Source organism: Suricata suricatta, chromosome 8 (assembly GCF_006229205.1).
Source record: "Suricata suricatta isolate VVHF042 chromosome 8, meerkat_22Aug2017_6uvM2_HiC, whole genome shotgun sequence".
Lineage (NCBI taxonomy): Eukaryota > Metazoa > Chordata > Mammalia > Carnivora > Herpestidae > Suricata > Suricata suricatta.
In genome coordinates, this window is record NC_043707.1 from 118886146 (window position 1) to 118896773 (window position 10628).

Genomic DNA, 10628 nt, shown 5'->3' on the forward strand with positions numbered 1-10628 from the left:
GGGCGCTGCACGCTCGTCGCCTTCTGCTGCCTGCAGCTGGTGAGCGCGGGGCGGCCGGGGCCGCGTGGGGCGCGGCGGGGCGGGGTCCGGGGCGGGCGGGCCGCGTGTCTCCGTGCGCGGCCGCCGCGAGTCCCGGGTGGGGGGTGGGCTGGAGTCACGGGGCGCACGGGCGGAGCCTGCGCCCGCTGGCCCGCCTGGCTCTTTGTGTGCGCTTCTGGAAGCCCGGCTCTCCCCGGTCCCCGAGTGCGTCCTGCGCGCAGGTCCCCCGCCCGCCCCGTTCCGGGCGAGTGGCCTGCGGTGGGACTGTGGCTCGCCGCGGCCGGGGGTGTGTCCCGGGCTGCCTGGGTGGCTCCGCGGAGGTCCCTGCCGGGGTTTTTCCTCTAGATTGTGCGAGTGCACGGCTCTCCTTTCCTCCGGGTCTGCGCCCGTGTGAGTGTTTCTCACAAAGTCTCTGCTCCTCTGTGTGTGTGTGTGTGTGTGTGTGTGTGTGTGTGTGTCCGTCCGTCCGTCCGTCCGTCCGTCTCCGGCTTTCTCCTCGCTGTGTCTCTAGATCTCTAACCATTCCTGGTCCGCGTTCATCTGGGTGTATCGAGATCTTAGACTCCAAGAGCTGTTCATTCCTTTGTGCTGTATCTGCCTGCCTCCCCCTCCTGACCGGGCAAGCCTGGGTAGGAATGGACACCCACCTCTCTGGAGAGAGCCACCAGGAGCTGCCACGTCCTGGGCCAGTCTGACAAACTGGGTGCTGGCCGCCCTCCCTGCTTTGGCTGTGGCCACTGCGGCTGGGGGGCTCTCCATCAGTCATCAGTTGCGCCTGAGTGCCATGGGTGGGGACCCGCAGACCAGCCCTTCTGCCTGGGCACCAGGGGATACTTGGTGCCCTGGGTGGGGAGGAGAGCCTCTGGGGAAACCGTGCCCAATGCCAGCTTCGGCAACTCATGTTCTCCTCTGAGGGAGGCCAGTGGAATGAATTTGGGGGCTCAAGAGGCCCGGATCTGCACTTCCATTCAGGCCATGGCAGGTGAATTTGGAAGCAGGTTAGGGAGAGGCCGGGGTCCCCTGCCCAACCCTAGAGCTCAGGCCTGACAACTAGGAGGTTTTGAGGCCTTGCTGAGCTAGGCGGAGGAGGTGCATGCGGACGTCCCGGGGCAGGAGTCCGGGCTGGGTGTGGGGTGGGGGAATCCAAGCCTCTCGGATGCCTCACCCCACAGCTTGGTCCCCACGGTTGCCCGAGACCACAGACAATAGTGCCGAGTGATGCTTTGAGTCTGGAGGTGCCGACCTCCTCATTCATCTTGCTTCTCTCCTCCTGGCGACAGCAGCCCCAAACTTGCCAGCCACAGACTTGTCCTCTTGGGCAGTGGTACAGACAGCCAGGCCCTGAAGGTAGCAGCCCTGCTCCCCGCTGTGAGACTCTGGGCAAGCCACTTCCCTTCTCCAGGTCGCCTTGGTCTGCCTGTCTGTAAATTGCCCATCCTTGAGGGTTGCCGGCGGGCCGAGGGGCGGTAATTAAAGTCAGATAGAGTGGAAACTCCGGAAGGGCAGAGATGATCTCTTTTGTTCCCTGCTAATTCCCAGCAGTGCCTGGCACGCCATTAATATTTGTAAAATAAATCAATGAATCAGGTATTTGGCAATGCCTCACTTGCAGTAGAAACACCCTTCTTTATCTGCTTGGAGGACTGTACAATGCCAAGGAGCCATGAAACTTTTCAGAGGATTTTTTTTTCCTGTGTGTTAATTTTTAAATTTTAAACTGGGACTTTTTTATGCTTAAAAAATAGTAACATACATATATTGTAAAATATATATACTGTAACACATACATATATTGTAAAATACTCCATCAGTAATTAAACGGCAGAACTTAAACGTACATTTGCTTCTGTGCCTGATCTCCCACCCCAAAGGTAAGCCCTGTTGGCAGTCTGGCCCATGCTGGTTCGCTTCTGCTGACAGTGGTTAGCGTTGGGGAGCGTGGGTGCTCTCGAAAAGCCCTTTCCCACGTATTAATTCATTTAATCCTCGTATGATCCTGTAAAGTAACCTGCCCAAAGTTCTTCAGTTAGGCGTCAGGCTTCGAAGCTGGGCAGGTGATCAGCATTCTCTGTTGCCGTCTTAATTATAAAATAAGTAGTTCTGGCCCAGAGCAATCAGGGTCCCCTGGGAGATCCTCACTGCTCCCAGCCTCCAGAGCCCTCTCCAACTAAGCTAACCCCACCCTTGCTCTCAGAGTTTGCCAGCACACGGACACTGGAAGTAGGCGGGACCTGGGTGGGACTCTGACTCTTAACGCATCTTGGCTGGGTGACTCCCGGCAACTTGTGGGAATTGCGTGAGATAATCTGGGGGGAGGGGGTGCTCCAAGAAAGGACTTGGAGATCGATCTCTGGCCTCTGTTGCTCTGTCTGGGAGGATTACAGAGCTGGTCCCTTCAGCTGTCACTAACTCCCAGGAGCCTCTGCTGCCTGGTGGCTTCTGTCAGGTACTCCTGGAGGCTGGAATCCACCAGCCTGACATCATCCGAGAGAGAAGGGAGCTCATTTTCTCATCCCGTGGAAAGGGGCCGAGAAGGAAAAGGCTGCTGAATGTTCCTCCGCTGAAAACTTTAGAAGAAGGGCTGTCATTTTTCTCTTTCGAACGGGGTTGGGTGGTTGGGATACAACAGGCTGGTTGTAAACGCTCTTCTAGTTGGGATGGACTTGCTTTGGGTGAGGGAGAGTAGGGTGAGTGTGGGCTGGAGGGTAGGAGGAGCAAGTGGGGGCTGTACCATTCAGATGGACCAGTGTAGGCACAGGGCTCTGGTGTTTGATGGGACAGACCGATGTTCAAGGCCTGACTTTGTCCCTTCGTAGCTGTGTGATCTTAGGCAAGTTGCTTACTCCCTCTGAGCCACAATGTTGTCATCTGTGAAACAGAGATAATAGAAACAGTTCCCAGTTCTCAGGGTCATTGTGAGGAGTAAACGTATATAATGAACTTTGCACTCTGCTAGGCACACAGTGAGCATTCAGTAAACTATAGATTCTTACGGTCATCATAATGATATATATACCATGGGATGCTTTCCTGGAATTGGGGTCCAAACACAGCCAGGTCCTCCCCTCCCCCGCACTCTTCCTTTGTGGGAAGCAGCAGGTAGCAGAGACAGAAGGCTTGGGTTCAAGTACAGCTCCACCACTGACATCCTGTGAACTCGGACAAGTCTTCTTCCCACTGCAAGCTTTGGTTTTTCCATCTGTAAAATGGGAAGCACCCCTGGTCTATATCTCTGGGGTCCTGCCAGTTCTACCCATCTGGGACCGTGGGACCATGTCTGGCTGGCCTGGAGGTTTCAGGGCATCTCCGGCTGGTGCATTTCTGCAGAACATCTTAGGTCTCTTTCCCTCCCGAATTCTACTTGGTGTATCATCTTTTTTTTTTTTTAATTTTTAATGTTTATTTACTTATTTTGAGAGAGAGAGAGAGAGAGAGAGAGAGAGCGCACATGCGCATGAGTGGGGGAGGGGCAGAGAGAGAGATAGAGAGAATCCCAAGCAGTCTCTGCGCTGTCAGCACAGAGCCCTACACGGGGCTTGAACCCATGAACCGTGAGATCATGCCCTGAGTCGAAATCAAGAGTGAGATGCTCAATTGACTGAGCCACCCCAGGCATGCCTACTTCATGTAGCATCTTGACCTTTTTTTTTTTTTAAAGTTTATTTATCTATTTTGAGAGAGGCAGAGACAGCATGAGTGAGGGAGGGGCAGAGAGAGAGGGAGAGGCAGAGAATCCCAAGCAGGCTCTGCACCGTGAGTGAAGAGCCGGGCGTGGATCTTGAACCCGCTGAACCATGAGATCCGACCTGAGCTGAAACCAAGAGTTCGTCACTCACCCGACTGAGCCTCCCAGGTGCCTCGTGTCTTGACCTTCTGAATGCTGTTCACTCCCTGAGTTTTACGTGCGTCTCTTTTCCATCCCCCGTCCACTCCTGCCCTTCTTTCCAGATCTACCTCCTTCCTGAAACCTTACAGGCACTCTGTTCTTCCTGAAAGATGAACCAAGAAGATTTGCCCAAGGGAACCCCCATCAGTTTCTTCTTCATCATCATTATCGTTCCCATCTCTGGAATCCTGTGCTAAGCACTTTATACGCATTACCTCATTTAACCAAATGAGCTTACATATGTAGACTGTTTGGCAGAGTGCCTGATATATGTTAAATGATCGAGAAATGTTCGCCTTCTTACTGTTTTTCTCCGCATTGTTATTCCACACAGTGGGATGGATGTGCTCACTGTCCCCTATTTCAGATGAGGAAACTGAGGCTCAGGAAGGTGACCTGAGGTCGTGAAGCTAGCCGGTGACAGAACCGGGATGAGGGCACTCTCCTGCCTGAGCGGAGAGCCACCCTCTCCGCCTGCACCTGTTGGCCGCCCATGTTTATGCAGCGTGTGCCCTCAGATCCCCTCACTGCCTCAAGCCTCAGTTTCCTCATCTGAACATTGTAACATTTCAGTGGGATCATGCACATGCCTGGCTCGGTGAACCAGTGAGTGCCCAGTAATAATACATCACTGCCATGCTTGTTCTCGGTCCTGGCTCTGGGTGACCTTGGACACCTGCATTCACTCCTCTGGGCTTTTGTTTCTTCCTCCCTCAAAGAGAAAGAGTCTGCCCTCCGCCTCCCCCTCCCCCGACCTGGGCAGGGGTGGAGGAAAGGGGTTAGCCAGGTGCCACGCACATAGTAGGTATTCGGAAAAATGTTTCATGCTCTTCCCTTCAGGAAAGCTCATCTTTCTGGAAGGTGGTGGGTGAGGGGGGAAATATGTAGCTTCCTGCTGAGCTGGGAGTAATGGTGTGAAACGTGGTCAACCTGATTGATGTTGTTATTAGCAATAGTGATGGCGAAGACTGGAGGGAGCTGGGCTCCCGTGGGGGCCTGCGCTCTGAAGCCGCGGCGTCTGCAGGCCAGCGGCTTCCTGCGGAGGGTCTGCTCCGCTCTAGGTGCCTCGGTCCTTGGGCCAGGCTTTGGAGTCGGGAGCACAGACTTGGCCAGGCCCCTGACCCTTTTTGTTCCTTGTACCCCTTTGCACCACTGCGCAGGGGCAGTCAGCTCCCTTCTGCAGATGGACAGACTGAGGCCAAACAGCCCTGAAGACCCTTATGAGGCAGGTAGAGCAAGGCAGAATGGAGAAGAGGGCCTGGGGGTGGGGGTAGGGCAGGGCAGGGGGCGGCCCTGGGATGGCTCCTTTGCAGGGGTGAGGGGGTGCGAGTTTTTGAGATAAGCGCCCCATCAATGGCGGCTGCTCTGAGATCTAGCAAAGGGGTCAGGAGCACTGTCTCTGGGGTCAGATGGCCATTGCTGCCTTGCTTTGTGGCTGCCAGCGAGTCCCTTACCCTCTCTGAGCCTCAGCTTCTCTCCTGTGAAGCAGTCAGAACAGCAGAGCTCCTACCCCGGGGCAGTTTGGGGGATCCCGTGAGATGGTGCCTGTTTGCCTTGAGACTTGGATGGGCCATGGCAGCCCCCATCTCTGCCTGGATTGGAGATTTAATGTTTTTTATTTATTTTTGAGAGAGAGACAGCGTGAGCAGGGGAGGGTCAGAGAGAGAGGTAGACACAGAATCTGAAGACAGAGTCTGACATGGGGCTCGAACCCATGAACCGTGAGATCATGGCCTGAGCTGAAGCCAGCCACTCAACCAACTGAGCCACCCAGGCACCCCAGGTCTTAGCTTCTTTATGTGGCAAATGTATGCTTTGGAGGGAAATAATGACAGCAACTGCTCCTTCCTTTGGTTCCGTGTCTCCTGTGAGCCAGGCACTGTGTTAAGCACCTCACCTACCCAGTCCCTTGTGACTCTGAATGATCCACAGCCACACAGATAGCAGAGACAGAATGAGCATTTAAACGCAGACCTGGGATGATTCCTCTCGCCAGGCCCCACTGCTCCCCCATAGGATGTGAGGATGCTGGGCGTGGGCGCAGCTGGAGAAATCAGAATCTTGCCTTAGCCGTTCAGGCTTCTTGTGACTGGGGGCCAGACCCTCAGAGCTGCTTGTCTCCCATTTCTAATCACCCCAAGGCCTGTGCTAAGTGTAAGTTTGCTATGAGGCAGGGTGAGGGAATGTTATCCAGGGAAGACCTTAATCTATATCGAAGACCCTCGAGCCCTCAGGTGCAGGTGTGGTTTTTTATACCCATTTCCTGGTAGGCATACTGAGGCCTCACATGAAGTAACTTGTCACCAAGGAAACAGAAGATACAGTCTGGGCCTTGGATGAGTGATCGAGGGAGGAAGATTTGAGAATGCTTGTAAAATCCGGACCAAGCAGAGATGGTCGACATGATCACTGGCCTCTCTTCTCTCCTCCAGCTTCAGGGGCGTGTGGGTGATGAGCGAGTTGAGACCAGAGATGTGTGCTTTTTGTTTGGAGTTTTTCTTTTTTTTTTCTTTTTTTAAGCAGCTTCAATGCTCAATGTGGGGCTCAAACTCACAACCTCGGGAACAAGAGTCTCATGGTTCACCTGCTGAGCCATCTGGGCACCCCAGAGATGTGCTTTTTATTTATTTTTTAAAATGTTTATTTATTTTTGAGAGAGAGAGAGAGAGACACACAGGGCAAGCAGGGGAGGGGCAGAGAGAGAGAGAGAGGGAGACAGAGAATCTGAAGCAGGCTCCAGGCTCTGAGCTGTCAGCACAGAGACCGACCCGGGGCTCAGACTCATAGACTGTGACATCATGACCTAAGCCGAAGTTGGACGCTCAACTGACTGAGCCACCCAGGCGCCCCAAGATGTGCTTTATAAAAGCTAGTTCCAGGGGCGCCTCGGTGACTCAGTCAGTTGAGCGTCCAACTTCGGCTCCAGTCACAGCCTCACAGTTTGTGGGTTCTAGCCCCGAATGGGGCTCTCTGTTGTCGGTGCAGAGACCGCTTCAGATCCTCTGTCCCCCTCTCTCTCTGGCACTCCCACTCGCGCGCTCTCTCTGAAAAATAAATAAACATGCAGAGAAAAAATTTTTAAACCTAGTTCTAGGCCACAGGGGATAGAGCCAGTTTTGGTCAGAGAGAGCCCAGTTGCTGTCCTCTTGGCCCTCTGGCCTTGACCTAGAGAAGAAAGGGCAGGTGAATCTGAGAGGCTTTTGCCAGCAAGCACCGAGGTTTTAGAACTGCTGTGTGGCTGTGGGCTGGACCGCATGACCCCAGCCTCCTGGCCTCTGCTGCTCAAAGCAGCTGGTGAGCCAGAGGCAGCGAGGTCAGCGGGGAAGACCTTCGGCTTTGGGGTCAGGCTGGGCTTTGACTTTCATCTCTGCCTCTGTGTGGCTGGGTGGCCTCAGGCAAGACCCTTAACCTCTCTGAGGTGGCACCTGCACCTCTTGCCTTCAGGATAATAATCAGCCTCAGAGAGTTGCCAGGAGGCTCCTCTGAAGTAAGAAGTGCTGAGTGGCCCTCACAAAGGGCTCACACTTTTCAATGCTCCAGAAATGAAATAGCATGTTCTATAAATCTAAATACTGTGGCCCAGGAATGGGGGCATGTCCCCTTTTGAATCAGTAGAAGACACAGGTGAAGCAGAAGTTCTAACTAGATCTATGTGGCCTTGGCCGTGCTGTTCCTCAGTCTTCTCTTCTGGACAATGGGAATAGTAATAGCCGGCCCTCACAGGGTGGCCTGAGAGAACGCAGAGAGAGCTCCGGGCACAGAGCCCAGCGCTCACTCGGAGGGGAGCAGACCGGAAGGTGTGGCCCCCTGTGGCCGATTTGTAAAGGGAGAGGCTGGACCCACCCACCTAAGAGGACCTCCCCAGCCCTGAGTCAGCAATGAACCCCATCCTTTCCCAGGGAGAGACCAGACTTGCTGCTGCACCAGCCTGTCCTGCTGCAGGGCAGTGGCGAGGACGTGAGAATCGGGCCCTGCGCAGAGGAGGACACTCCCCTCCTGCCTCGAGTGGCCTGCCCAAGGCTTGACCCAGGCGTCAGGCAGTCGGGGGCTCCCGGGACACTCCTTTCCTCGCCTTCTGTGTGAATAAGCATCCATACTGTGCCCGTCCCAGGTGCCCACGTGGCACATTTGGTTGTAAACTCAGTCTCAGACCACAGAGGTTCAAGAGCAGGAGGCCCTGCCCCATCACTAACCTCTGGGCCGCTGCAGGTCAACTTGAACTCCCAAACATCCAAATCCCATTGGGTCAGAGAGTGAGAACTGCCACCAGCTGACCCTACCCTGAGTCGTCTTCAGCAAATATTTATGAAGTAGCCCCAGAGGGCCGGGCACTTCGCAGTGCGAAGTCACCCTAGGGCCCAAGATGTGCCCTTTGCTGCCTTTGAGCCTCATTTTCGCCAGTCCGTGAACCGGGAACTGGAGAGGAGACTGCTGAGCCCTGTCCATGGTTTTCAAGGTTCCTACAGAGACCGTCGGCCACTGCAGTCAGGGGTGAGTTCCCTGCCAAGGAATTTGAATGTAAGTTGGATGACCCCTTAGACGTGTGATGGACCTGATGATGATCCAATTCTCTTGGAAACCACCAGATGCTGGTTCGAGGCCCAGAGAGGGCAGTGGCAATAGCATAAAATGGTATCTCTTAGGAATAATGAAAATCTTGTGGGCATTTTTGTGCTCCTACCATGTTCCTTTGCCTTAAGCATTGCCCCCCCCCCCCAACCCTATCCCAAATCACAGGGCCTGGCTGAGCTCCTGACACAGGAAGTGGGGGCAAGGGGAGTCTGTAGGCTCTTTCCTGCCATGTCCACTCTTGCTCCCCCTTTTTCTAGAAAGAGAGGCAGCCCTGGGATTTTCAGGGTAGTGATGGCTCCGAAGCTCCTTTTTTTTGGAGGGGGCGAGGTAGGTTCTGTGGCCCCCGCCTGAATCAGAGATGTGGGTTTTCAATTACACAATTAAATGCACAATTAGGCATAATTACCAGTGCTCAGAGCCTGAGACTGCTCATAATAGGCATGTAATCTACTGCAGCCTCTGTTTATACTACTCAGCGTGCTCCCTAATGATGCCAAGATGCCTTCACACTGCACTGTTGCCATGGAAACAAGCCCGCCCGCCCGCCGCCGCCACTACCATGCAGGGCTGACAAATGGTGTTCCAGTCCTGGGCCCCTGGATTGTTTCTGAGGCCTCCGCAGTCAGCCGAGGAGTGAAGGGGCTGGCAGGGTGGGCCTGGTAGGTGGGTCACCCTCCCTGCCCTCTGACACACTCCACTGGTTGGAGCCAGCTTTGGAGCCAGCAGGAAAGACAGGAGAAGGGAGCTTCGGGCACTCTACCCCCAATCATGGTCCTCAAGCCTTGAGCAAGGTGGCCCAGGTGCTGGGAAGTGTCTTGTGCTGATCCGTTCAAGCTGAGGTCATGTGGACAGGGCGCTGTATACAGCAAGCTCCCACATGGCCCGGCTCTGCCCTGAACCTGCTCTGTGACCTTGGACTAGTCCTTGCCCCTCTCTGGGACTATTTTCCTATATGTGAAATGGACTGCAGGATCTCTGCAGGTGTGTCGCCTGGCAGGGAGGTTTATTGAACACTTCTGCCACACTCCCTACCCTTGTAGCTGCTCTGCCTGGAGGCGCACAGCCTCCCTGGTGCCACCCTGGTGTGGCAGACCCATCACCCCCTCTCCCCAGAAGCAGAATCCGAAGCCGCAAGCACTTCCATCAGGCCGCGGCAGAGCTGGGATTCAAATCCAGGCAGTCGGCCCCCAAGGCTCCACTCTTGCCTCACGTATGTCCTCCCGCCCCCCTCGAAGCAGTCCCAGGAGTAGCCCTTGTCAGTCCTGTGTCCTAGGTGCAGGGCCAGGGCTCAGACAGCTGAAGTCACTTGCCTGAAGTCACACAGCAAAGGCAGAAGCTGGGCCGATGCCAAAAGCCAGGATTCCTAGCTTTTGTTCCTTAGGGGAAAAGTCGTGAAGGAGTAGAAAGATTTCCTTCCACAAGCACATACAAAGGCCTCCGTTATCCCCACCTGGCCCCGGCTGCTGTGGAGGGACTGAGCCCTGAGGTCCCTCAGACCCAGCACTTCACTTTGACCTTGAAAGAAATCTTGTCCTAGCTCTCCCCCCATTAAGCTACTCACCTTGGTCACAGGAAACAGAGCCTGTCTTTTATGCTTATCTTTTTCCTGCACTTCTCTGTCATTTAGTACGTCATTGCGGTCACCTGCCGTGGGCCAGCTCTTGGGGGCCATGTGAACCAGATACAGTGGAGAACCAAGACTGGAGCACAGAGGTTTCGGGGTCCACTGGGCCTGGGTGCAAATTCTGTCCCTTAAGGCATGATCTGGGGCAAGCTGCTTGACCTTTCTGTGACTTAGTTTCTTCATCCATAAGGAGGGCATCACCATGTACTGTGCAGGTTTGTAACGATCTTAGCACTAACAGCCACCTCTTACCAAATGCTTACTGTGTGCCAGACCGTCGGCTAAGGCCATTATAGAGTCTACCATTGCCATTTAATAGATGAAACAACTGAGGCTCAAGAGGCTCGGTGAGTGGCCACGGCCTCTGAGCTGGCGCGTGGCGGTGCGGGCATCCAGGTCCGGAGCCCTGCCCTTCGCCACCAGGGGACCCACCAGCACGGAGAAGTGAGTGTTCCTCCCACCACTTTCCTGCAGCACTGAGCTGCTTGACTGGTTCCTCTTAGGGAA

The 10628-nt window shown here is 54.7% G+C and overlaps 1 protein-coding gene across 1 annotated transcript in view; it reads left to right on the top strand.

Annotated features, from left to right (window-relative positions):
- Positions 1–10628, top strand: part of NKAIN1 (sodium/potassium transporting ATPase interacting 1) — a gene marked incomplete at its 5' end in the record, with an annotated part of 38359 nt that continues 27731 nt past the window's right edge. The window contains one exon of the mRNA XM_029945861.1: positions 1–39. Within this exon, the coding sequence (XP_029801721.1) occupies positions 1–39 (39 nt within the window). The remainder of the gene's footprint in view (positions 40–10628) is intronic.